The following is a 26,156-nucleotide window of genomic DNA, read 5'->3' as shown; positions in this document are numbered from 1 at the left end:
TGTGAATCGATTTATCGCCATTAAGAATAATAATGCAATATACAGGATTTCACATTATCTGCGGAAGAAGTGTTTCTATGTAATAAGAAGTACCAGGGCATATTGTTACAAAGTTATGTAATAGGAACGATTGAATACCTAAGATTAATATATTAAATATTATTTATACAAGATGATAATTGTATGTATATAAATAAATAACCCAATACAGAAAATGAACGAAATGAAGCATTAAATATTTTTTTTGAGCGAAAATGATTTTTAAATTGATATGATTTTAGTAAATTGAGTGATGACGAATTTGTCGCTAGGTTTTAATAAGTCGGTTCTATAGATATATAATTCGTGACTTAGAAAAACAGATTTCTTTGTCCAGTACTCACTCCAGGCGTACCTGGATTGGAATTATATCCTAAAGCTGCGGAGCTTAAGGATAATTGTTCCAATTGCTGCATGACAGCCATATCATGTTGCTGCTGTTGGCTCAATTGCTGAGGTTGAATCCCATGCTGTTGAGGACCGAGGTTAGTTTGAGGCTGGTTATTCATGGACATCATCATTTGAGGAGGCATCATCATATGATAACCTTGTTGCTGTATTTGTTGTTGTTGTTGTTGCTGGCGGGAGTGCTGCTGCTGTTGTTGTTGTTGCTGCTGAGCAATTTGAGGCGGTAACCCATAATTCTGACCAGCGGATGCATTTTGAACTGGAACATTTTGTCCAACCAAATACCCCATTGGATTAATTATATGCTGCTGAGGTATTTGGGATTGGCCCTGTGGACCTTTATTTGAGTTAGAATTGGCACGACCCCCTCTTTTATTCCTTCTGTTTCCTATAGAGGTAGATCTATTCAACCTTGTTGTTGATAATCCAACCTCATCCATCAACTTCTTATAAGCCTGGAAATTAGTTATGTTTACTTCTAAAAGTATCCTTCTAATTTGTTGAATAATGAATTGTTGATATTTAGTATTTTTATCGGAATCATTCTCTTCGTTAACAGTCAACATCAATGGATTGGATAAAATCTTATAAACAAACAATGGGCCCGCTGAATTTTCCTGAGTCTCGCTAAGAATGGATTCTAATAATTTTGAGGGAGGTTTATTAAAATCATCTTCAGATCCTTCAAACTTGCCAAAGATCGAATCCATAATAGTTTGCTTCAGGTTAAGATCGGATCTATTATTCAAGATCTTCAATATAGTTAAATTGGCTAATTTGTGAATACACAATTTTTCTAAATTGGGCAAGAGCTTTTCTGTTAATAGCTCAAATCTATTGTCTTTACTTGCTCCACACCCATTGAATGTGTCCAAGAACCATGTAATCAATAAGGATCCATTACTATTAACAACTAATTCGTTGGCAAACTCAACAATCAATCCAGCCACTAGTATTACTTGTTCATTTGAAATTACATTACTTTCATTTGCAGTTTCTAAAATGGTTCTAATACATCTTGCTCCAAACCTACCAAAACTAATTTCAAGAAAATTGTCTAGCATTGTCTCAAACATGAAGTCATTGAATGGTGAAGAAAATTTGAGGCAACCCTGTAACACGTAATTACCAAATTGATCATTGAATAATTTAACCGCGTAGGGCTTTAAGCTTGCACCAATGAGATACTTTTGTTGATAATCTTCATTACATAAGTTAATAATCTTTTGGATTGCCCAAGTCCCATTTTTATGAATACTTAATTGGGTTAAAAACGGAGTAATTTCCTTTACCATCATTAACTTGATGAGAGGAGATTCAACAACTGTGAAAATCTTTTGTACTATAGTATTACCAAGGTAATCATAACATAACTCTGGTAACTCATCTAACATTGCTAAGCATAATTCTTCTAATTCCAACTGATTCATTACTTTATTTGAAGCTTCATTTTCATCAGAATCTGATATGTTATTAGCGCCAGATGCCTGAGATGGTAGCTGTTCACTATTTTCCAAAACCTTACGTAATTCTCTTAACTTAGGAGAATCAAATTGACGTAACGGAATTGGATCAGGTAAAGGACCAAAATTATCTTGATAATTCTCATTTGGATAAGAAATTGACTTGTTGATGATGGATACTATTTTATTCAAATCAACAACTTTACTAGAGCTGGATAATCTATTAATAGCTGCGACTAAGTTATCTCGGATAGACAACAAATCGGTAGGTGAAGGCTTCGAGGCTTCAGAAACTGAACGTACACCACCATTTTTCTGTGGAGCTGGCTGCAATGATGCCGCCGGATTAGAGTTTCCACTCGTATATGAAGCCTCATTATTATTTGTACCGCCATTTGAATTTTCAGCAAATTTTGCAAATGCCACATATAAAACAACTCCTGGAACTAATTCCAAATGATTAAAATTAGCTTTCAATGTCATTGCCAAGTCGACAGAAGTACATTCGACTAAAGCTAATTTAGAAGTACTTGTTGAAGAGATTCTCACACTTTTTATATTTCCCAACGATCTATTATTGCCCAAAGAATTATTTAAAATAGACCATAATTTTATTGAGTCAATAAATTGAGGTAAATTATCAAACAAAATACTCATAGTTGGACCCAACTTTGGATTCTCGAAGGAAGTCGTGATCATTAATTGAGATAAAACAAAGTCATCTTGCAATAAAGGCTTTTGGCCCAAAACATGATTTGGGTGTTGCAGAGGGTTTTGCTGGAATAAGTTTTGTGCTAATAACTGTTCTTGGTGCTGCTGTTGAGATGGTAGTTGCTGCTGAAGGCTGGATTCAGGTAATACAGGTGTGGTACCCGAATAAGTTTGGGATCTGTGTCTCGTATTATTCGAATTATGATTATTATTCATATTGATCATTAAATTGTCCAACAATGCATTTATGTCATTTGTCTTATTAGAAGGAGGAAATGGAGAACTACTCATCATGTTCGAGTTCATTGGATCAATCGAATAAGAATTATTCGATAAAGATATTGAAGATGAACTAACGTTTGGTATAGCTGCGGTTGTCGTATATGATCTGTATCTTTGATTGCTAGTAGTATTCATATTCGCATTATTATTGGCCGATGTAGGTGTGCTTGACGGATTAGTATTACTATGATGTGATACCGTGGAGTTTTGGGCATGAAGTACTGGGCTTATGAAACTATTATTGCTATTCGTGCTGCTAGTATCATTAACATTACTCTTACAATTAGTATTAGCAGTACTGTTAAGATCAAATGTATCAAGCATGCTTGTGCCATTTTGCGATGGTGAATGAAGCGATAATGCATCATCATTCCAGATTGAATTGGTCGAAAACAATGACCCTGATCTCATCCTTCTTGAGTTGCTATTTCCTCCATTCGGAATGTCGACAGCTTGTGTGTTTGGCGATGATGAAACTGCAAGCGAAATCGTGTCCATAGTTGGCAAACACAATGATTCCGAGTTGTAGCTATTTGCCAACGAACCGGTTGAATTGGCCATTGGGCCATTTTCTTCCAACAACGATCCCGCATTGCTCATAGCTCCACCTGCACTCAAAAAAGACGATGGCAACGTCCCTGATCTGCTCCTTGGCTTTCCTGTATTTTTACAAGAATTTGATGGCGTGAGACTTATCGAAGGAGGTGGAGATGAAGGATTAGTACCGTTATTAAAATTACTATTCATCCTCAAGTTTGCTCGTAGTTATTTGATTTTCTTTGGTATGAATAATTATCTCTCTATTGTTTGCTTATATTTTCTTAAAATTCCATAAACTATCACTTAACTGGTCTCCAACGTATTGACCTTTACTAGTTTGTTAAACATTTAGTTCACTTGTTAGTGATTTAGCGAGTTTTTCAAATGCTTATGTAATCAACACGATTATTTTGGAAGACGAGCTACTCCTATTTAAAATCCTGGTCCGGATCTACAATACTGGCACAGTAAGTTTATTCAGCCAAGATATACAAGGGTTGAAAGTCTGGGGATGTTTGCATGGTCCGGAACACCATTATCATTCTTTCATGCTCCTGGAGATCGACGTTGAAGGTGTAAGAATGACGTTTTTTGGGGTTTTGTGGCATTTAAATCTATATGCAGTATGGTAGTATGGGATACAAGACATAGAATAGTTACATAGAGCACCTCGATGTCTAGTTTATCGGGCGCTAGGTAGGATAAACATGAATACACCGTTGTCGGAGTACATCCAGAAGGTTTGCCTGCTGGTGAATTCGGAGGACTCACAAAAATTCAGGACCTGCATTACCATTAATCCTGGGATTAACGAAGGTACTATCAGAGCTCATTTCCCAGAGCCCAATGATTTCGATCTCTATCCTGTCCCAGAAAAGTTTCGTAATGTTATTCGAAGTTATTTGAAGTTGATGAAATCGGTTTATATTGCTAACAATATCAATGCGTCATTTTTCGATTTGAATGAAATGGTGAATAATTTGAACAGAGCAGCAGACACACAGACTAATTGGATCAATAAACCGCTTATCAATGCATGCACCGAGTTAATAAGCGTTTACCAGGTAAGGCTGAAGAATTTTCCGGAGGAAGAAGAAATAGAGCTTTCTAATTTGGAAAATAACGAGTATGGCACCTCATCTTCCTCGTTGGAGCGTCTAGCTGCTACGATAAATGGGCTGTTTAAGTTGTCATTAAATGATAAGAATCTTGATTTGACTCAATCGAAAAGGTTAGATATTTATTTTTTCTTGGGGAATCTCATTAAGATTTACTTCAAGCTAGGTAAGTTAGAGTTGGCGAAGTCTGTTGAAAAGGCCTTAAAAGGTACGAGATTCAACTTACCCAAATTGAATGGTGCCGGCTCCTCAAAAAGGTACGCTGTTACATACTTGTATTATAGCGCATTACTTTCGCTTGATGACGCAGATTTCGCTGCTAGTGAAGAGAAGTTAGTAAAGGCAATGGAGATTTTGTCTTGCTATTCAGATCCCAAAAACGTGAAACATCAAACAGAGAAAATATTGATTGTTTTGTTGCCACTAAAGCTTTACAACAAACGGTTGTCTCCATCGAACGAAATGTGGGAGAAATTTCCAAACCTAAAGTTAATATACAAGGACAATTTGTTTGATGCCATAAAGAATGGTAACTTAAAAAAATTCGACCAAGCCTTAACCAAATACCAATTAATATTGTTAAAGAGGCATCTTTATCTTTTATTTGAAATGATGAAATCTTTATGCTATCTAAAACTTGTCAAAAAGACCGTCTCAATAATTAATTCGCTAAACTCAGAAACTAAATCTCATATTATACCACTAAGTGCTATTCAATTAGCTCTAGAATTTTCAACAAAACATAAATATGATGATTCCAACTTCGCATATAGCTTGGATTCAGTCGAATGTATTTTGGCAAATCTAATAAGTAGTGGTAAGATAAAGGGTTATCTATCTCATGCTAACAGGTGTATGGTGCTATCAAAAGCTAACGCTTTTCCTAGTCTAGAATTTAAATAATTAATAGAAATAATTTGATTATACATCTATATCAACCGAAGACGTCTAGCATTGTTATTTAACGAATCACTTCACTACTTTATGCTCTAAAGACTTCCTTTAGATCGTTATAGGCATGTATCTTATAAACTTATATATCACGTGACTTTGGATGCACAAAATGTTTAATCAAAAAAATTTCATCAGTAATCAATATCACCAACAGTAAAGGTATAGAACAACGGTAAATTTATTTCACATAGTAATTCATTTCTATATTAATACGATACCAAATAAATCAATATGTCGTTTGTAAATATTTGTCGTGATAACACAGATCCGTTCTACCGTTATAAGATGCCTTTGATTCAATCAAAGGTTGAAGGTAGAGGGAATGGTATTAAAACTGTCATTGTTAACGTGGCAGAAGTTGCCAGAGCTTTGGGAAGATCACCAGATTACGTTATCAAATACTTCGGTTATGAATTGGGTGCTCAAACTAACACAGAACGTTGTTTAATTAATGGTAGTCATGATGCAAGCGAATTACAAGATTCATTGGATGGATTCATTAATAAGTTTGTTTTGTGTGCAAGTTGCAAGAATCCAGAAACTGAAATTCAAATTAAAGAAAAGGATAGACTTCAAAGAGATTGTAAAGCATGTGGTCATATTTCGGTTATTGATCCAAGACATAAGTTATACTCATATATTTTGAAGAATCCACCAGCAGGTAGTGGTAAGGGAGGTAAGGGTAAGAAGTCTGCCACTGCTACCGCCAATGTTGTTGGTGGTGGTAAGTCTATTTCTGATATTGCTTCAGGGCAGACTGTTAATCAAAAACCAGCTGGTGAACAAAATGATGATGATGATGTCTTAACTAAAAAAATCAATGCTGAAGCAGCTGCATTAGCTAATGAAACCATTGAAGTTGCTGATGATGACTGGGCTGTTGATATGTCGAAGGAAGCAATTGAAGCAAGAGCTAGAGAATTAGAAGGTTTGACTTTAAATGAAAACCAAGAAAAATTCAATAAGTTTGGGGAATGGTTATTGGATGAATCTAAGGATTCAAAAGACGACTTGCCAAGCGATATTGATATTTATAAGAAGATTGTCGAATTAGACATTCTTGAAGATCCTGAAACTATTCAAGTTTTAGCTCAGACATTATTCGATAATGATATAATCGAACAGATTGAAGAACATTTAGGTTTATTAGCTAAATTGATTGACCATGATGCTGACTTCGAAAAGGCGTTCTTGGGTGGTTTAGAAAGATACTTGGGATTAGAAAATCAAGCTTTAATTCCTGCTCTCCCAAAGATTTTGGTCACAGTTTATGATAAAGACTTAATTAGTGAAGAAGTTATTACTGCGTGGGGTTCTAAGGTTTCCAAGAAATATGTTCCTAAAGATATTTCAAAGAAAGTTCGTAAAGCAGCTAAACCATTCCTTAAATGGCTTCAAGAAGCTGATGAAGAAAGTGACGATGAATAATTTCTTTTCCTTCATTTATGATGTTCGTTTTATGGCATACTCAATACATAATATCGTATATATAGTTTAATACACTTAAGTCTTTTCTTTATTTATTCATTGTAATTGTTTATATACTTACCTAACGTCTATTTTGAGGGGGTGGTGGTGGAGGTATTCCAAAATTCGGTACTTGACCGGGCCTATTATTATTCATGAAATTTGGCATATTTGGCATATTGGACATGTTTGGCATGTTAGGCATATTAGGCATATTAGGCATGTTAGGCATGTTTGGCATGTTAGGCATGTTAGGCATTCCTGGCATGTTTGGCATGTTTGGCATGTTTGGCATGTTAGGCATTCCTGGCATTCCTGGCATCATTGGCATACCTGGTGGCATCATACCCATCGGAGGCATACCCATTGGAGGCAGCATACTGTTAGGTTTATTTGAAGGGGTATTATTAGAGCCATTCTTGTTAGGTGGCATAGGTGGTGGCCCAGCACCACCACTCATTAATTGCGCCATCAATTTTTGTGGATTAAATTCGCCTCTTAATTTATCCTGTTTGCAACAGTATGCTGTCCATGTAAATTCATCAAATCCGTAATTAAAATAATCTGATATATCTGCCCCCGGAAACCTCCATGGTTTATCTTTAAGTTTCTCTAAATCTACTTGTGTGAGAGGTTTACCATCCAATTGTGCCACAGAATTTATATCAATACTAGATCCTTTGTCTGCTTGATTAGAAACAATTGTAGTTGTAGCATTCTTATCGCCACCATCTATATCAGTAACAGCGTCAATTGTATCATTTTGAGGTCCTGATGTCGTTATTGTCTGTCCACTTTTTGGTGCGCTTTCACCTATGACAAACTCTATGTCATCATCTGAATCAGATTCTTCTTCAGAATCATTGTCTTCATCTTCATCACTGTTATTCTCTTCGCCATCCTTCGCTTCTGCTTCACTTTGCTTTGTCTTCGATGATTTTTCTTGGGACTCATCGCTCTGTTCTGTTATCTTCTGTTTTTTGGAAACTGGTTGATCATTATCATCATCTGATCCGTAAAGATATGCGTCCTCGTCGTCGGAGTGTTTCCCAGCCATTTGATTCTGTTAAATATACGTATAATATTACGAAGAATTACCATTCTTAAGTTTTGCTCCAATTTGATATTTTAGAAAAACATCTATAATTATCACGTGATATAATTGGTATCAAAATTAAATTTACTAGTATAGAATTAAATATATAAACAAAATATCCGAATGCAATTCTAAATAAACATATAATTAAAAAATCTTTTTTGTACGAGAACGTTCATTAGGTTCCTTCTTTGCATTTGCTTCCTCTATCATTAATTTAACCCAAGGTTGGCGGCGGAATTTATTACGATAAACAATCTTTTCTAAAATTGCAACCCATGCAAGTTTCTCATTCCTGTTTGGAGCTCCAAAGTCAATCACTTCCCCATTAGCAAACCTAATCTTAAATGAGTGAGGTACTAAAATAACATCACTGAAGTTTCTATAATTAGCGGACGATTTGTTAATATCCGTCTCATCAACATAAATCACATCGACAATCTTTGAAAGGTTAATCTTAGCTCTAGTCTTGTGTGAGAATTCACTATGAGCAACTAATGATGTACCTTGCAATTTGAAATACCTCTTTTTCAATATTTCACAGTCGCCACCTTCTTGATGCAAATATCCTTCATGGGTCAAGTTTGATTCTTGGTTCAAATCTTCTATACACTCATATGCAGATTTGATACTTGTAGGCAAAATTTCTTGATTATTAGTTCTTGGTACAAACAACATTTTGACTTCAAGTTGTCCAATTCTGTATGGTTGACATCTGGTCCTAGGTCCATTGTCTTTTCCAGGAATTGTTTCCCACTCGTTAAAACAAGTAATATTAAAATTGCAAGCTTCACCAGTGATCTTACTCTCATATTGGTCCAAATCAACATAACATCTTGCAAACGATCCATCTTGCGCAACCTTATTAGACCAATTATCCTTCATATCTTGAGGAACAAATTTTGTTGTAGTAATAATATCCTTGGATCCAAAGAGACGACTAATTCTATTTTTTGACTTCACGACCCTTCTTTCTTTGACTTCAACTAGTTTTCCTCTAGATTTTTCGTAGCTAGCTTTCATTGTGAGAATAAATTCTAAAGAGTTTCCGACAGTTAACTCGAATTCCTTGTTTATTAAGGTATTATGGGAATCCATTTTATAGTTGGAGGTTTTAATACAATGAACACCATTATCCAACGTAATCGAGAAATCTGCATGATGATCATTAATATCAGGCAAATCGATATTTTTCAATCCGATAACTCTCAAGAATAATCTTCCTCTTTCTTGTAATCCAGGCAATGGGTCTTTAACATCTAGCTGAGGTTCGGCGTGTAGCTGTTCTTGTTCTTGTTGTTCTTGTTGTTTTTGCTGTTTTTGTTGTTGCCATGCAGTGTGATAATCCTTGTTTACCATACTTAAGGGTTTGGTACTCGAAGTATCATTAGAATAAAAGGAGGGAACTGAAACAGTACTAGGCTTGTAATCATGTTTTGGGTTTTTAGTTTCACTTTTTTTAGGTGAATCTCTCAATTTGATGTTGACTAGTTCCTGTTCAGCAAAAGAACCATCCTCGTTTTCTTTATCATCAGTTTTAGAAGGAGACGAAAAAGATTTATTAATACCTGAATCTTTCTTGACCAATTTAACAGGAGAACCAATTTTAATTGGTGACATTCTCTTTTTGGGTGACATACTCTCTGGAGTTGCAGTTGTCTGATAAGCTTTCGCAAGTGAAACATCATTATCTATTGGTGACATATTAGTCTCTGGTGATTGTTCTAATTTTTGAACTTGATCGATATCCATAGCACTTGGAAGAGGCTTTGAGGTCACATAGTCTTCTAAAGGTGCAGCTGATTCCTTATTATGTATAACAGAAGTAGTTCTAGATGGAGACTGCGAATTATTAAATATATTATCTGAAGTCTTTGGGGGGAAACCAAATTCATTGAAAAGCTGATCTTTCGATAAGAGAGCAGAAGGGATCCTTAATAACTCATTTGCTAGATGAGGTAAAACATTTTTATCGAGAACAGGACTTGATTCGGTAGAAACGTTACATATGGATGCATGTTGTTGTAGATCGTCATATTTGTCATTCGGCTCATTAACGATGGAATTCTTTTTACTATTACCAATCAATTTAACTTTGGAATATTCGTCCTGGCTTATAACTCTTTTCGTTGCTAGTATCCGCTTCACATCATCGCGATCCATGCTAGGTAATGTCTTCATGCCGTGACTTTTGATAGTAGGTGGTTGCTTTATGACATCCTCGAAAATTTCATCATATTGGTTTCTTGGGGATAATGTGGAATTTGTTCTCTTTATTTCAAATGATGGTACTCTAAATTTCGATTGCTTAGTTTGAGTATGTGAATCCTCTGGTTTCAAAGATCTACTTGCATTCGCTTCTGGTTTAAGAGACCTGCTGATCTTGAATCCTTGTTTCAGCAAATTCTTGTTCCAATTATTTCCAACCTTAGGTGGTTCAACCACATTAGGGTTGTTGTCAAGATTAGACAAAACATTTCTTGTATTTAAAGGGGCATACTTCTGACCGTTACTTTCAAGAACTTGTGAATAGTTACTCATACCAGATGTATTATATCCAGATTTAAAAAGCTTCAATTGGCTTCCAAAACCTGAATCCTCTGATAGTTCAGGTAAAAATCCAGAAACGTGTAGGTCTTCAAAACCTGGGCTAACAACTCTTCTGGACATAACATTGACTTCTTTAAACTTCTTAGGTTGCAATGAGGAAGGGAATTTGACTTTATTTGAATCATTTTCTGATGGCTTGTTAACATCATAGGTCAAAGTCGAAATATGATTATTGGTATGAGTATTATATGGCTTCTTCTGCCTTTCTTGTGAATGCCAGATCGAGATGAAGTTGAGAGGCGTGTTATCTACATCATTTTCTGCAGATAATGATTCCTCGTACGAATTATTGGATCTTTCAAGATTCTTCGTTATTTCATCAAATGAAGAATAATTATTTGCTTCAACTTGTGGCAAAGTAATCTCACCAGGAGGTGCGATGTTAGAAGAATTAGCTAAAACATTCTCATCATAATCTTCCAGTCTATCTGATGCTTTATTATTTTGACTTAAGTCTTTCAGCGGAACTGGTGGGTGAGTAGCATCAATCGCTTCATCAACACTACGTGGAGCCAATGTCTTGCCAATAAAATGGTCAGATGCATCCTTAAATTCTTGTGAATTAACCGAAATATTGGGCGATAAATTCACATTCAACAAGCTTTCACCTTTGGTGTTTGAATACATACCTGTTCCTTTATTGTTGTTTTCAAGTCTGTCATCATTCACCGTTGTCAACTCATTGTTGGTATAATCATCATTATCCTCCCTATCACCATCATTACTATCCTCAAATTTCCAATCACTATCTATATGATCTCTGATGGAGAATTTATTGACACTTTCCGTGACTTCCGATGTATCATCAATTGACGTCTCGTCAGTTACTTTCGGTATGTTATCATTATTTAACTCATTTTCTTTACCTCCTTGAGTATTATTCACATCAGATTTAATTAACCTTATATCCTTATGTGTTCTACCATAGCCTGAGACTGATTCAATTTTTGAAGTTGCCTCATACTCATGGTAATTAATATCAGATTCCTTTTTAAGTCCATCATCTCGTATAAATTCAGACTTGGTTAACTGATGTTGTTCATCATCTGAAAATAACATATCTTCATTCCCACCTGAATCCTTGGGTTCATCTTTGACAAATACATTACATTCTGCTTTTTCTTCTTTTTCTTCTTCGTCTTCCTTTTCGTCTTCTTGCTTTATCAACACGCTTCCTAATTGGAATTGGAAATTTGGCTTATTCAAATCTGAATTCGATGCACTTTTCAATAAATTCATAATTGATTGTTCTGTATTTGTGTCAAATGAATCATGGAACTCTTCGTTTTCTGAGTCGTTCATTTCTGATTGTTTTAATTCATTTATACGACTGTTTGATGGAGTTTTCATCATTAACCCTACTTCTTCTTCTTCGTCTTCCTCTCCTTCTCGCTCGATTTCATTATTATCTGTGGGTATTAATGCCTCAACCATATGATTAGAAAACCCTTTGATACCATCATTAAGTTCAATTCCCTTGTTAGGGATAAACTGGCGTCCATTTGATTCCAAGTATCGATTGTTATCCACTAACGACTGTAAAGATGATTGAGAAGAACCTGCTGATCTTAATCTAACTTCTGATGATTTCATCAATGAGTTTAATGGATTCTCTACTTCATTTTGTTCTTGTCTCTTCAAATCCAATGATAAAACGTGAATGTTTGTCCCAGTCTTATTTTTAACTGCATTGTCCAAATTAGTTAAATGATCATCTAATTCCTCTGTCTTCATGTGTTTATTCGATAGGAAGACATCTAGTTTTTCATTTAACGATAAATTACTAAAATTCTGGTGCTTTAATTTTAATTCGTTTAAAGTATCTCTATCCATATCATCTTTATTATCATCCTGCAAAAGTGACGAAAACGTATCAGTTCTATGGACAGGAGGTACAGGAGGTGTCTGATTATCCTCATCTGAAGATTGAGATGATTCCTTCGGAAGCTCATTCCATTCGTGTGGCAATTGGTCAATGCTCTCTTCATTTGAAATGGTAGTTATATTCGATTTATTCGCTGGATAGTGATGTATTTCAGGAGTTGAGTTTGTAAATACAACATTTTTTCTCGAAGGAGACGAAGAATCAGTTTTCTTCATTATTGATTTATTTGGTGACGAGTTATTATAGTTTGAAGTTGCTTCGTCCTCTTTGCTAGGATTATTTAAATCTATAGTTGAAGTCATAGGAGTTTGAGCGATAAAAGAAAACTCTTCATCCTCTAACTTGATTTTAGTTTGAATCGTCTTATTAATTTGATCTGAATCATCAAAGCTGAAATTACGGTCAAAGGAATTATTATTAGTATTACTTTTGTTTTCGTTGGTAGGTCTTGGAGATTCTGATTCACTTATGCATGTATCAGAACTAGAATTGAATTCTTTATTATTTAAATCTGAATTGGAAGCTCTCAGGTTTATGTTTGAATTATGACTGTCTAAATTCTGCTTGGGGAAACTTAATGGTTTAACTGGGGAGTTATTGATTGAAGTGGGTTCCTTACCGTCTGTTGGTTCCGACGCGTCTAGTGTATTAGAGTATTGATTCATTTCTTTTAATAACAAATCAACAGATTCTATATTGATGTTAATAATCTTGTTCCCAGTTTTAGGATTCAGTTATCAAGGCTGTCACGAATGTTAACTGAACCATTTAAAACCGCCTTATTGTACATACCATTTTCATGTTTAAAAATATCATTTCCTGACGAAGAAGTCATATCGTTCACTATTCCTTGTGACCCTTCAGTCTTGTAACTGTAAGTATACATGATAAAGATGAGATGTTGATTGAGTATCTATACTTCTAATGATGATCATACAATCGATCTTTGTTTTCATTTACTACATTTGAAAATTAGTTGTTTATTTACCTTTAATACGAATGTGGTAAGAAATCTGAAAATCATTTATATGCAGGATGCTTAGGTTTTGAAGACTCAAATGTTGCAAATAACTAAGCGATGATAGTTTCTTGAGCATATAACAGGTAATCAAATCAATATATACTGGTCTAAACAGCAATTTAAATGTGAAAATGAAGATTATTGGTATTCCTTGTATTTTCAACATAATTTTGAAAACTTTGTAGAATCGCAACAAATGAGAAATTTACAAAAAAACACAATTTAATACTTAATTACTACAAATTTATGTTAAATTTAAGACTCATCCACTGTATAATGGTATACTACTTTAGCAAAAAGTTTTGAATTCATGAAGTACTCTAATTGATATATCTACTGAAAGAATGAAAAGACACATCGACGTTAAATCTCGATTAAATGTAATTTATTTGATAGATGCAAAAAAATACGTTGGACAGATAAAGTAGAACACAACAGCCTCGCGCGACGTTACACACTTCTGCACTACTCTAGAGCAAAATACTGAGATGAAAAGGTTATCAATAATCAAATCAAAAAAATTCTTGTAGCCATTTTCAAAGAGATGATATTTATTTACTAACATTTGAAAACTACCATATCAGTAAAAGTTAACTTCTGGGGTGTTTTTTCATAAGCCAACATGAAAATGGCTCAAAATTCTTATTCTTGATCCTTAAATATTTGCACTAATGCTTTGCTTGCCATTTTCACATTTATTATGCTATCAGTATCGAACATTAAAATCTCACATTGTGTCGCACGATTCTTAGCCGCGCCCCGAGTAATATATCGTGTGGCGCCTTTGTTCATATAGACAAACTTCTCATCACTGCCCCCTTATTTTCGGGGAGCAAAGGCTCATAAACGAGTTGCTACATTGGATAGCGAAAAATCTCAAATCAGAAGCTCTAAAGCAGAATTGTTCCACAACTGCGCCATCTTCGAGCCGAATTTGTAGCTCTATTACCGGTTTTATTTCTAAAGTATACTTTTTCTACATAACTATTAAAATATAGAGGTAAAAATCAAGCTACAGAAGCAAAGTGATTACTACTTTATGTCATATTCAAATTATGTCGTTAGTAACATAAGCAGGAGATACCCCCTTCCATGCCGATACTTGCGTCAGGTCGCCGAAAACGCGCTTGTGAAAAATTTGCAAGGTTCTCGAGGTAAAGTTACGCGAGGATGCGCTAATATGCTAACAAAAATAAACAAACATACCGGATTGTTGAGTCAACACCACCTCTAGATTGTATACTCCACGTACCTATAATTGTTCGAGAATATGCATACCTTGTCAAATAGTTTGAGCTCTGTATTTAAGTCCTATTTTGATACCCTATCGGTAAAAATTTTCACGTAGATATTGTGAGTATTAAGAACCTGTGGTATTCGTACATACAATTTCATCCATTCCTTTGTGTATACATTATCGAAGTGTAAGCGCTATACCAATTTGTTTTTTTATAAATTATTGAAGAATCCGGAAGTGTCAAATAAATTTGAATTGATAGAACTATTGCTGGTTTTTCTTTTCAACTAAATTTAATATATTGCTTTTTTAACTGCATCAAGCTACTACGTTCGTTTAAACATTTGGTGTGAAGGTACAATGCAATTCAAAACAGTATTATTTACTTTAGCTACTTGCCTTAGCTTGTCTGGTGTTCAAGCCAAGGACTCTTGTTCATTCTCAACTACTATTACTGCAGCTAGTGCTGCTTCACAGTTGAATTCATGTCCAACTTTAGATGGTAAAATTGAAATCACAGGTGATGAAATTACTAGTCTTGACTTCAGCAGTGTTGAAGTAATCAAAGGTGACTTAAAGTTGTTTAACTCTTCTTCTGTTACTGATGTCAACCTTAACCAGTTGAGCGAAATCAGCGGTTCTTTGACTGTCCAAGCGTACACCCAATTACATTCTCTTGATTTAACTTCATTGAGCAAGGCCGAGGAATTATCATTAATTTCTTTACCATCATTTGCTATATTGAACTTGAACAAGGGTATTTCTGATGCTGGTTCTATTAAAATTTCTGACACTGCTTTATCTTCATTAGAAGGTTTAACTAATTATGAAACTGTTGGCTCATTAGATGTGGATAACAACAAGAATATCTCATCGATTGATTTGTCTTCATTACAATCCGTTAAGGACACTTTGGTTTTGAGTTTCAACAGTGATGAATGTGAAGTTAAATTGGACCAATTAATTTGGGCCTCTAACTTGACTATTCAAGATGTTGCCGACTTCTCTGCTAGTAACTTAACTAAGGTTAATGGTACCTTTAATCTTGCTTACAACACTTTTGAATCTGTTGAATTCAAAAAGTTGAAAGAAGTTGGCGGTTCTTTACAAATTTTCGCTAACAACGATTTAACTGATATCTCTGTTGATAAGTTAACTACTATTGGTGGTGAATTCAGAATGTTCAACAACACAGAATTAGAAGACATGGAAGATTCTTTCTCTAAATTACAAACCGTTGAAGGTGCCGTTAATATTGAAGGAAATATCGCTAACTTCACTTTACCTAAATTGAAGGAGGTCGATGGTACTTTCACCTTTGAAACTAAGTCTGACGAATTCGACTGTTCTGCATTTAAGAAGAAGCTTAAGAAGGTTGTTAAGGGTGGTAAGAGTCCTAAATGTTCTGCTCCAAAGAAGAAGAAGTCATCCAGTTCTAAGAAGGGATCTTCTTCTACCTCTTCTTCTTCTTCTTCATCTACCGATAGTTCAAGTTCTGGCTCAAGTTCAAGCTCAAGTTCTTCTTCCACTAAATCCTCGAACGCTAATGTTTTGATTAATAGCACCTTCATCTTGACTATTGCTATTGGTGCTGTTTTTGCTTTATTTGTCTAGTCTATACAAATAAATTATTATACCCTTTAATGGTACCTATATAAACTAATAAATTGATAATTCATAAGTTAATAAATTGTAATTTGTATTTTTCATATTGAGCTATATTTTTATTGATAAGATAATATTTCCTAATTCATATTTATAGAAACATAAATAGAAGCTTTTTTGGTGCGGAATTTTTTCAGTACTGCTGTGAGTTATTCGTGATATTGAATTTCAAGTTTCAAGGCTAATTGTTATATAAAACGTGAAAAAGTCTTGTTAGCAGTCTAATAAATAAAGGGGTTTTTTTATTTAATTAGCTTTTCAAATTAATCTAGTATAAAAAAGAAATTTCGTTGTGATCATGTCTGAATCAATTATTGAATCATTTAAGAAAGCAGGCCAAGAACATCTATTAAAGTATTTCGAGTCTTTATCTAAAGATGAACAGTCCTCATTTGAAAGCCAATTATCGAAAATTGCTGATCCTTCAGAATTGGTGTCTACAGTTCAAGATGCCATTAAATTTTCTTCCTCCAACGTGTCATCTAAAAACTATACGCAATTACCACAAGAATGTTGTGCATCTACTTTAGAAGCCGAGAAGGATCTTAAAGATCAATGGTCAAACTTAGGCTTAAAGGCTATTGCAAACAACGAGGTTGGTGTTCTTTTGATGGCAGGAGGTCAAGGAACGAGGTTGGGTTCCTCAGACCCAAAAGGCTGTTACAACGTTAATTTGCCTTCTGGGCGTTCATTGTTTCAAATTCAAGCAGAGAAGATCTTGAAGGTCCAGTCATTGGCTAAGGCCGATTTCCCTGGTTCTAATCCTACCTTATATTGGTATATTATGACTAGTGGTCCAACCAGATCACCAACAGAAAAATTCTTTCAGCAGAATAATTGGTTTGGATTGAATAAGAGCCAAATATTATTCTTCAACCAAGGAACTTTGCCATGCTTTAATTTGGACGGATCAAAGATATTATTGAACTCCAAAAATGAGTACTGCGAATCTCCAGATGGAAATGGAGGTCTCTACAAAGCTATTGCAACAAATGGTATCTTGGAAGACTTTGAAAGGAAGGGAATTAAGCATATTCATATGTATTGTGTTGATAATTCACTTGTTAAGGTTGCTGACCCAACTTTCTTAGGTTTTGTAATCGATAGAAAATTCGAGTTAGCTACAAAAGTTGTTAGAAAGAGAGACGCTAACGAAAGTGTTGGTCTAATTGTTCTTGACAAGGATAATAATAAGCCATGCGTTATTGAATATTCAGAAATATCTTCGGAATTGGCTAATAAGACTGAACCAAATGATTCACTGAAATTATTCTTGAGAGCTGCTAATATTGTAAATCATTATTACTCTGTTGATTTATTGAAGAGAATGATCCCAAAATGGATTTCATCTCAAGAATTTTTGCCATTTCATATTGCTAAGAAGAAAATTCCTTCTTTAAACGAAAATGGGGAGTTTGTCAAACCAACTGAACCAAACGGTATTAAGTTAGAACAATTCATTTTTGATGTTTTCCCATCTGTCGAATTATCGAAATTTGGTTGTTTAGAGGTCGATAGGTCGAGCGAGTTCTCTCCATTGAAAAATGCCGATGGAGCTAAAAATGATACACCAACCACTTGTAGAGAAGCATACCTCAAGTTAGGAACTAAATGGGTCATTGAAAATGGAGGTGTGGTTGATGGCGGATTAGTTGAAGTGAGCGGCTTAACTAGTTATGAAGGGGAAGGATTAGAATTTGTTAAAGGCAAGCATTATAAAGATGGTGATGAAGTATAGAGTTACTGTGTGTTTCTGTCACCGTAAAATATTTATTTGAAATATTAACTATAAAATTATATAGGTTTTTTATAAATGATGAATCATCAAATGGTTTAACAATCATGTAGTTGTTTCATGACTCGGATTCTGAGTAAATTGATCACTCCAATCTGATGAGGTTGATGAAACCATCTTGGTTGAGCTCTTAGGTTTACAATTATTCTGCCTCTTTCCAAATCTGATAGGTCCATTACCATTACTTCTAATAAATTCCCGTTTAGGAGTGCGTATCATGCGGTTTTTAAGAATCATTGGCTCAACGAACGTGAAAAGAATCAAGAGCAGCATGAATATCTTCAAATATTGCATTATGTTTTTAATTTGTTGCAATTAAAGAGACCAGTTCATTTTCGACACCCAACTCCTTTATTTAATACATTTCATCTTATTTATATTCAATCACTATGTACATTTTGCAGTCGTCAACCAAATTTCCCTACTCGCGCAGTTACAGATTTTTCAGTTTCCTATTTCAACTCTCACAATATCTGCGTGTGTGTTAACTTCTAATTTACTGGCATATATCCAAGTTACAGGTTTATTAATTATTGATACTTCTTGTATTGTTCTTGGCGATTGCCAAATTCGATCATCGTAATAGTTTGAAAAAATTACTTTACTCGTATCCAAAATTATGAAACCTCTGTTCTTCTTATCAGCATACCCCAATCAGGTACTGGCTCTCTTATACCAAAAGTTGCATTTCTCAAGCTTCAGTATAAATAATGCACCATGTCTCCAATTCCTTGGTATACCCATTAACTTGTTTAGAACAATCAATCTCGTCATAAGTTTTCATACGTGTACATCCCCGGAATCTGGGACTGTCCCTTTTTTTGCTCTCATAGACGTGGTTTATCAACGAATAGTCTCATGAGACAAATTATAAAACGATTAAGACTCTGTTTCCAGACCTCATTGTCCAGAACGTAATTCCGGGCTATCCTAGGCCATCTATTAACACCATAGATACATTGCTGCGAATGAAATTCTTTTCGCATTATTACGTCAAACAGCAAGTAACCACGAATATGTGCACTGCTTCGTTCTTGCCCTCATCGTTTTACTATCTCTCAAGGTGATGTGAGGGTTCAAAGACCATCTCTCGATACATAATTTAAATTTAAATGTTAAGCGAGAACGTAAATATATTGAGATTTATTGGTCTAGCTAAACTAGATTCATTGAACTATGGGTCTATACCGTGGTGCTGCAACTTTATCACTCAGAATCTGAAATTACCCGCACATAGCCCCCACCAGGACACCCGAAGTTTTTCATAGCCAATAGAAATAACGTCGAAATTATTTTGCCAAATTAGTGAAAAATTATAAAAGATTCATAATCCCAGTATAGGATTAGGATATTATTCATATTTTGAAGCAAGAAGGCTGTTGTAAGTTTAGTTAGGCTTACTCGATAAAAAAAATTCCATTTTCAGCTCGGTATCAAGAACGGAAAGTTTCCCCATATCATTCCTGCGAATCGCCCTAGAAAAATTCAAATATAGATTGTCGAATTTATAGAAAAGAAAAATATATTCATTGAAAGATACCCCATAATAAGAAAATAACATGCCACGTCGTCAAAGTAATGCTCCGTCGCAGCCACTTGTTGCCACGATTGATATAGGTACAACTTCAGCAAGAGCTATTTTGTTTAGTCAACAGGGTGTTGAAGTTGCCAAACATCAAATCGAATATTCCACCACCGCCTCTGAGGCTCCAGCGGAATCCGAGAATAAAGAGCAATTTAGAAGAAGATCGTCTCTTATGAGACATAATCAGCCTATTTTCACTGCTGAAGGTATTGCTATCTCCATTACAGATGATATTGAGATTGAAAATAATGCTGCAAGTGTTGGTCCTACGTTGAGATTCCCACAACCGGGATGGGTTGAATGTATGCCAGTTCATATATTGGCTAATGCAGTTCAGTGTTTGGTGGCCTGTTTGATTACTTTGAGAAAAATCAATCAAAACCCAGAGTTGAAAATCAAGTACAAGGTCAAGGCTATTGGTATTGCTAACATGAGAGAGACTACTATTGTGTGGTCACGTAAGACCGGTAAACCTTTGAGTAATGGTATTACATGGACCGATACCAGAACTGCTGAGATTGTTCTGCACTTGGAAAAGACAATTGATGAAGAAAGAAAAGAAGAATTGAAACAAAAGACAGGGTTACCATTATCTACATATTTCTCGGCCGCCAAATTGCGTTGGTTAATTGATAATGACGATACTATAAAGGAAGAGTACGAGAAAGGTGATGGTAACTTAATGTTTGGTACTGTTGATACGTGGTTGATTTACCATTGACAAAGGAAAGGTCTTTTGTGTCCGATGTTACCAATGCATCTAGAACCTATTTTATGGACTTAGGCACTCGTGATTACGATGATGATTTATTAGATTTTTGGGGTATTGACCCTACAAGAGTAGCCTTACCAAAGATTGTATCTAGTTCAGAATTTTATGGATCATTCGCGGCGCCAAACTTGTCTAACTTAGGATTTCACAACAAAATCACTCCAGAGGCATATGAAATATTGAAAACTATTACTGGTACCCCAATTTGTGGGTGTCTTGGTGACCAGTCGGCCTCTTTAGTAGGTCAATTAGCATTTAAACCTGGTTCAGCCAAATGTACCTATGGTACTGGTTGTTTCTTGTTGTATAATACTGGTAATCGTAAATTAATTTCTGAGCATGGTACATTAACAACTATAGGATTTTGGTTCCCTAACTTGAAGGGTGAAGACGCCAATCCGCATTATGCATTAGAAGGTTCAATTGCCGTTGCAGGTTCAATTATTCAATGGTTGAGAGATAACTTAAAGTTGATAGAACACGCCAAAGATGTTGGTCCATTAGCCTCTCAGGTTGATAATGCCGGTGGAGTTGTATTCATTCCAGCTTTTTCAGGTTTATACGCTCCATACTGGGATGCTGGTGCTAGAGGTTCTATTTTTGGTATGACACAGTATACCTCTTCTTCACATATAGCAAGGGCCGCGTTAGAAGGTGTTTGTTACCAAGTTAGAGCTATTTTAAGGGCCATGGCTAATGATGCCGGAGCAAGTGAAGACTTTTTGGAAGAAGCCTTAAATAAGCAAAATGAGAAAAAGCCATTATCTGCATTATCTGTTGATGGTGGTATGTCAAAGGCTGATGAAGTGTTACAAATTCAAGCGGACATTTTAGGACCTTGCGTGACAGTGAAAAGGGCAACTATATCTGAATGTACCGCATTGGGTGCAGCGATTGCAGCTGGTTTATCATTTGAAGATGAAGAAGAAAGAGTTTGGAAAGATTTCGATGATATTTATGAAAAGATTAACGGAAATGATGATGAAAAGAATAATTTCAAAGCGAAATTACCTGATACAGATAGAAGAAAGAATTGGAAGAGGTGGGAGAAAGCAGTTGAGAAAGCTAAGGGCTGGTTAGATGAAGACAATTAATGTCTTATAAACTTTACTTAGATTTACGTAATTGAATAGAATGTAAATGCAATGTATTATGATATATTATCTATTTATTTGCGGTTTCTTCTTCAAAGCTACTATTGTAATCGTCTATATCCACCATACCTTCTTCGAATGTGATATTTTCTTCCTCGCTTAGAGAAACATTAGCATCTAAGATACTTCTATTATTGAAATCTTCCATTGCCTCGAAGTTAAATGAACTGTTTGCCATTTCTTCTTTATCCGTATCTTCTTTGGAAGATCGGTTATTAAATAATCCATTAACAAACTTAGAGGTTTTAGATGTGAATTCATCAAATTCATTCTGTTGTGTAGCCAAAAATGTTTTAAGTTTTTCATTATCATTAATTTCAATTCTACTTCTGACATCTTTAACAAAGCTCTTTAGCACTGGTGCATTTAATTGGGTCTGACTTATTTGATCTTGAACTTTGGTGAAGTAGTTGCTAAAATTATTTATGGATTTGGTTTTTTTAACAGGGGAAATGGTGCCTGGGGATTTGGAAGAATTGAAATTGTGGTGTGTTTTATTGTTAACATTTCCCTGGTTGATCAGGAATATGTTTGATGCTCTCTTTTTCAAATTATTCAAATTGTTAAAGTTACTCATATTTGTTTCTTCCTTTGGTTGTTCAATATCTTTCTCAATTTTAGAAGCTATTTCAGCCAATTCAAATTTTGTTACTTCAACTTGTTTTTCTAATTCAATTAACTTTCTCTGCTTGGAAGCAAACTGAATCATCAAGTCTTCTTGCGACGATTCATTTTGCTCAATAATTGCTTCATTTATCGGGACATACACAGGCAACCCTGTTTTACCTTTCGATTTGGTTGGAGTATTACTAATATTTTCTTCTTCACCTTTATTAGGGGAAAGGGAAAATTTTACTAGCCCTGTTGATTCACTAATGATTCTTTCATTCTTGTTAGCAGTGATATCGATTGTTCTCTGATTCACTGGACTTAATATTGAATAAGACTTTCTTTTATTTATTGTTCTCAGAGAATAAACATTCTCCTTACTTACTTCCGTCATTCCAATCCTATGACTTCTTAAAAATGACCAAAGAGTATTTTAATCCTTTCATAGAAAACTAGTTTCTTATTCTGAGATGTTGCAGTAAATAAATGATATTTCCTAATACGGTAATTCAATAACAAGTATTACGCACATGAAGATTTTAACGAATTTTAAAAATCCAACCATCAGTTTAATGTCAATCTTCGACGATTGCTACGTAAAATATTTAAGTTCTTTTATTAACTTGGTTTAAAAATATAGTTATCAATCCATCAATAATAAATTATAATGTCATTTGCTGGCCGTCTTAAATGTTACATCTCAAGTTTCTTGGTTATTTATGCTGTATACTTGTTGACCTATAAATGCAGTAAGTTGGACGAATCACCATTAGAACATGGAATTGAGTCCGTATTCCATCCTTTATCTCACCATCACAGCAGCTTTTGTGATGGATTGAACAAGGGTGTCCATTTTGTCAACCCATATTTCGAAACTGCCGGTAATTATTTCGATCAACATGTTCGTTCTCATAGCTTATTCAAACAATATGCAATTGATAATAAATTAGAAGTTGTGAAATCTTCTTACTATAGCCACGTCTACCCATTGGTGATTAAATTTTTTGAATTTTTTGAAGTTGTTGAATATCATGTTTATCAACATTTTGCTCAACAATGGGCTAGAGTGCAAGATTTCTATACTAGTCAAATTGCTCCAAAATTGGCTTAATATCTATTTATATTTGTGACTTTAATTGTTTAACTATGTATATATGATAATATACGCTTAAGTGTGATTCAAATAGCTCAGTTTAGTTAATTTTTTTTTAATTAACTGAGCTACGTAATTAATCCTACTCAAATCCATAGTCTTAAAGAACAGAGATAAAATTTACCGAAACCCAAAAACCTTATATGAAGGTTAAGCAAGTTGTATCTAATGAGAACTTTCATGTCCTATAGTATATATTATTATTGTATATCACATATACTAAAAAAAGTGCACTATAAGATCATGAATATAAATACTTTATGATGTAATGTTATATATTATACCTAATTAATCTTGATCTTCAGAATCAGGACCACTTTCATCACTATCATGGCCAGACTCATAGTCCAGACGCGATCCTTCAGATTCCTCTTCTTCAAGTGCATTCTCGTCGCTACTGAAAGTAGCTGCTTGCTCGTCCTCCGTCGCTTGGGTAGCTGATCCTTCAGTGGTTGACGACTGGTCAAAATCTTGTGAGTCTGTTTTTTTGGATTCTTCCAACTTATCTATTAAACCTTCTCTTAATTGAAATGCCACATTAGCTTTGGCTCTTACTAATTTCAAATATTCCTCGTTATCATTAGTTAAAAAGTTCGCATGAAAATATACGTTTTTCATATAAGCACTCCAATTTTCTAAACCAACGGGGATGACATCTATAGAAAAATCATTCTGATAGTCATTGGCTTGATTGAAAAGCAAATCTCTAGCATTAAAAATGTCTTGCTTTATTTTATGGAATCTCTTCCATGCTTTCCATGTAATTGCATCATCGAATTCTTGTTCATTTTCTAAAATAGCGATTAAAGCATGTAACCTATTGGAAAATTCTTGAATTGTCAATTCAGCAAAGGATTCCAATACATCGATGGTTTCCTGAATCTCTTTAAAGTAGTCGCGTAAGATTTCATGGTGATTCTTATTCATAGACTCCTTAATATCATTTATTTCTGACTCGCAGTATGTTAATGACTCGCTTATTTTATCTCTCATGTCTTGCCTTGAAAAATATTCACGGTTTGAATCATCAGAGCTCTCTATTATCCTATCTTCTTCTTGAATCTGAGCAGAATCCTTATCAATTGCATTAATCATTTTATTCAACTCTTGATAATGCTTATAGTTAGTTTGTTGTATTTGGGTAAACTGGTCAGATAATTTAGGTTTAATTCTTTCAATGCTAGAGTTTACTGAGCTCGACATATCTTTAGACAAATTTTTCAAAGCCGAATTCAAGGTCTTATTCACTTTATTCTCCCAGTAGTTTATTTCTTCCTCGATTTTACGACCAATGGAATTGTCAACAAAGCTTGGCTCATTGGTTTCAGTTTTTAATGTAACATACCTAGTCGAAGTTAGCAGAATAGTGATTGGTTCGTCGCTATCACTATCTGATTCATCAATTGACGAATCAGCTTGTGCGGACGTGATAGTGGAATCAGTCACAATGGATTCCGAAATGGATGTAGACAGAACAACAGGGCTAGTTATTTCTTCGAGAATATCCTTAACAACTTCAGCCACCTCTTCATCATTTGCCTTAGGAACTTTATCTGTTTTGAAATGCATCAAGTTTTTGAATTCGGTTTTCAAAAAGTCACTCTTTTCTTGAAAACTATTAACATCCATTAGATCTTTGTAACTGCGAGAAATACAATCAACTATCACATCCAATTTGTATTCATGAAAATAATGCTTTAAAATCAAATAAGAAGAGCTGTTTTCAATTTTCACCAAGTAAACCCTTATAAATGGTCTAATTTGGTTTGAAAAAATATCATTCGTTTTGTAGCTCAATTTAGCCCACATTATATGAGCATTGAATTGCAAGAATTCCCAAGACCTTATAAAACGAACTTGAGTATAGATTTTTAGTTTATCAACCCATACTCTCAATTTAGGGGCAATTCTAACATTGATTTCGAATATAGTTGATTTCATTAATGAAACCAATGGCGTGAAACCTAAATTAAACCTTTGTACAAATCTATGTGATTTCTCTCTTATTTGACTAGACCATGGTTCTAAAGTGGCACTGAATTCACTTGCTCTATTGCTAATTTGATGTAAAAGGTGGTCAATATGAAGGGCTGAACTAATTTCCCTCAGCTTAGTTGTTACTGTATTAACATATGGATCAATAGAAGGCTTAATGTACGCATAGCTCTCACAAGTCAAATTGTTAACCAAAATCGTTGAAGATTGCTGTGGACAGATAAAATTGATAACATAGATCACATAAGTGAGAATGGTCAATGGAACCATCCATTTTAATATACCTGGCATGCTTAATTAGCTTGTTAATATATATTGTTATGAAATGATTTGTGGTTGTTTTTATTCGATGGATTGTACTGCATATACAATATTAAGGACTAACCAAGTCTCTTCGTAAACATAAATCAAAGCATTAAATAACTGTATTAGAATAGCCTACGCTTAAACCCAGCTCTTTAAAAAAATCAAACGGTTTACAACAATATTCCTTTCTGGTTATAAGGAAAAATGTATCATAATTTGGTAATGCAAAAAAAATATGCCTCCTGCCAGAATTGAACTAGCGACCTTTGCATTACAAGTGCAACGCTCTAC

General features: G+C 34.6%; 12 protein-coding genes across 12 annotated transcripts; 7 read left to right on the top strand and 5 right to left on the bottom strand.

Moving 5' to 3' along the window:
• Positions 1–350: 350 nt before the first annotated feature.
• On the bottom strand, positions 351–3,650 carry AC631_01805 (uncharacterized protein; the record flags this gene model as incomplete). The annotated part of the gene is made up of 1 exon (XM_015610635.1): positions 351–3,650. One exon carries the CDS (start codon positions 3,648–3,650, stop codon positions 351–353), a length of 3,300 nt encoding a protein of 1,099 aa, XP_015468538.1.
• A 500-nt stretch (positions 3,651–4,150) lies between these two features.
• On the top strand, positions 4,151–5,464 carry AC631_01804 (uncharacterized protein; the record flags this gene model as incomplete). Its single annotated transcript, XM_015610634.1, has 1 exon — positions 4,151–5,464. The coding sequence occupies one exon, from the start codon at positions 4,151–4,153 to the stop codon at positions 5,462–5,464; it is 1,314 nt and encodes a 437-aa protein (XP_015468537.1).
• A 282-nt stretch (positions 5,465–5,746) lies between these two features.
• TIF5 (translation initiation factor eIF5) lies at positions 5,747–6,943 on the top strand (the record flags this gene model as incomplete). Its single annotated transcript, XM_015610633.1, has 1 exon — positions 5,747–6,943. One exon carries the CDS (start codon positions 5,747–5,749, stop codon positions 6,941–6,943), a length of 1,197 nt encoding a protein of 398 aa, XP_015468536.1.
• A 121-nt stretch (positions 6,944–7,064) lies between these two features.
• Positions 7,065–8,039, bottom strand: AC631_01802 (cleavage polyadenylation factor subunit; the record flags this gene model as incomplete). The annotated part of the gene is made up of 1 exon (XM_015610632.1): positions 7,065–8,039. One exon carries the CDS (start codon positions 8,037–8,039, stop codon positions 7,065–7,067), a length of 975 nt encoding a protein of 324 aa, XP_015468535.1.
• Positions 8,040–8,225: 186 nt separating this feature from the next.
• INT1 (Int1p) lies at positions 8,226–13,238 on the bottom strand (the record flags this gene model as incomplete). Its single annotated transcript, XM_015610631.1, has 1 exon — positions 8,226–13,238. The coding sequence occupies one exon, from the start codon at positions 13,236–13,238 to the stop codon at positions 8,226–8,228; it is 5,013 nt and encodes a 1,670-aa protein (XP_015468534.1).
• Positions 13,239–15,191: 1,953 nt separating this feature from the next.
• Positions 15,192–16,445, top strand: ECM331 (Ecm331p; the record flags this gene model as incomplete). The annotated part of the gene is made up of 1 exon (XM_015610630.1): positions 15,192–16,445. The coding sequence occupies one exon, from the start codon at positions 15,192–15,194 to the stop codon at positions 16,443–16,445; it is 1,254 nt and encodes a 417-aa protein (XP_015468533.1).
• Positions 16,446–16,794: 349 nt separating this feature from the next.
• Positions 16,795–18,234, top strand: UAP1 (UDP-N-acetylglucosamine diphosphorylase; the record flags this gene model as incomplete). The annotated part of the gene is made up of 1 exon (XM_015610629.1): positions 16,795–18,234. The coding sequence occupies one exon, from the start codon at positions 16,795–16,797 to the stop codon at positions 18,232–18,234; it is 1,440 nt and encodes a 479-aa protein (XP_015468532.1).
• Positions 18,235–19,850: 1,616 nt separating this feature from the next.
• AC631_01798 (uncharacterized protein) lies at positions 19,851–20,597 on the top strand (the record flags this gene model as incomplete). The annotated part of the gene is made up of 1 exon (XM_015610628.1): positions 19,851–20,597. One exon carries the CDS (start codon positions 19,851–19,853, stop codon positions 20,595–20,597), a length of 747 nt encoding a protein of 248 aa, XP_015468531.1.
• Positions 20,598–20,650: 53 nt separating this feature from the next.
• AC631_01797 (uncharacterized protein) lies at positions 20,651–21,742 on the top strand (the record flags this gene model as incomplete). Its single annotated transcript, XM_015610627.1, has 1 exon — positions 20,651–21,742. One exon carries the CDS (start codon positions 20,651–20,653, stop codon positions 21,740–21,742), a length of 1,092 nt encoding a protein of 363 aa, XP_015468530.1.
• Positions 21,743–21,812: 70 nt separating this feature from the next.
• Positions 21,813–22,805, bottom strand: AC631_01796 (uncharacterized protein; the record flags this gene model as incomplete). Its single annotated transcript, XM_015610626.1, has 1 exon — positions 21,813–22,805. One exon carries the CDS (start codon positions 22,803–22,805, stop codon positions 21,813–21,815), a length of 993 nt encoding a protein of 330 aa, XP_015468529.1.
• A 273-nt stretch (positions 22,806–23,078) lies between these two features.
• AC631_01795 (uncharacterized protein) lies at positions 23,079–23,522 on the top strand (the record flags this gene model as incomplete). Its single annotated transcript, XM_015610625.1, has 1 exon — positions 23,079–23,522. One exon carries the CDS (start codon positions 23,079–23,081, stop codon positions 23,520–23,522), a length of 444 nt encoding a protein of 147 aa, XP_015468528.1.
• Positions 23,523–23,852: 330 nt separating this feature from the next.
• AC631_01794 (uncharacterized protein) lies at positions 23,853–25,850 on the bottom strand (the record flags this gene model as incomplete). Its single annotated transcript, XM_015610624.1, has 1 exon — positions 23,853–25,850. One exon carries the CDS (start codon positions 25,848–25,850, stop codon positions 23,853–23,855), a length of 1,998 nt encoding a protein of 665 aa, XP_015468527.1.
• Positions 25,851–26,156: the final 306 nt, after the last annotated feature.

Source organism: Debaryomyces fabryi, assembly GCF_001447935.2.
Source record: "Debaryomyces fabryi strain CBS 789 chromosome Unknown contig00027, whole genome shotgun sequence".
Classification (NCBI taxonomy): domain Eukaryota; kingdom Fungi; phylum Ascomycota; class Pichiomycetes; order Serinales; family Debaryomycetaceae; genus Debaryomyces; species Debaryomyces fabryi.
This window is presented reverse-complemented; position numbering and strand designations above follow the sequence as displayed.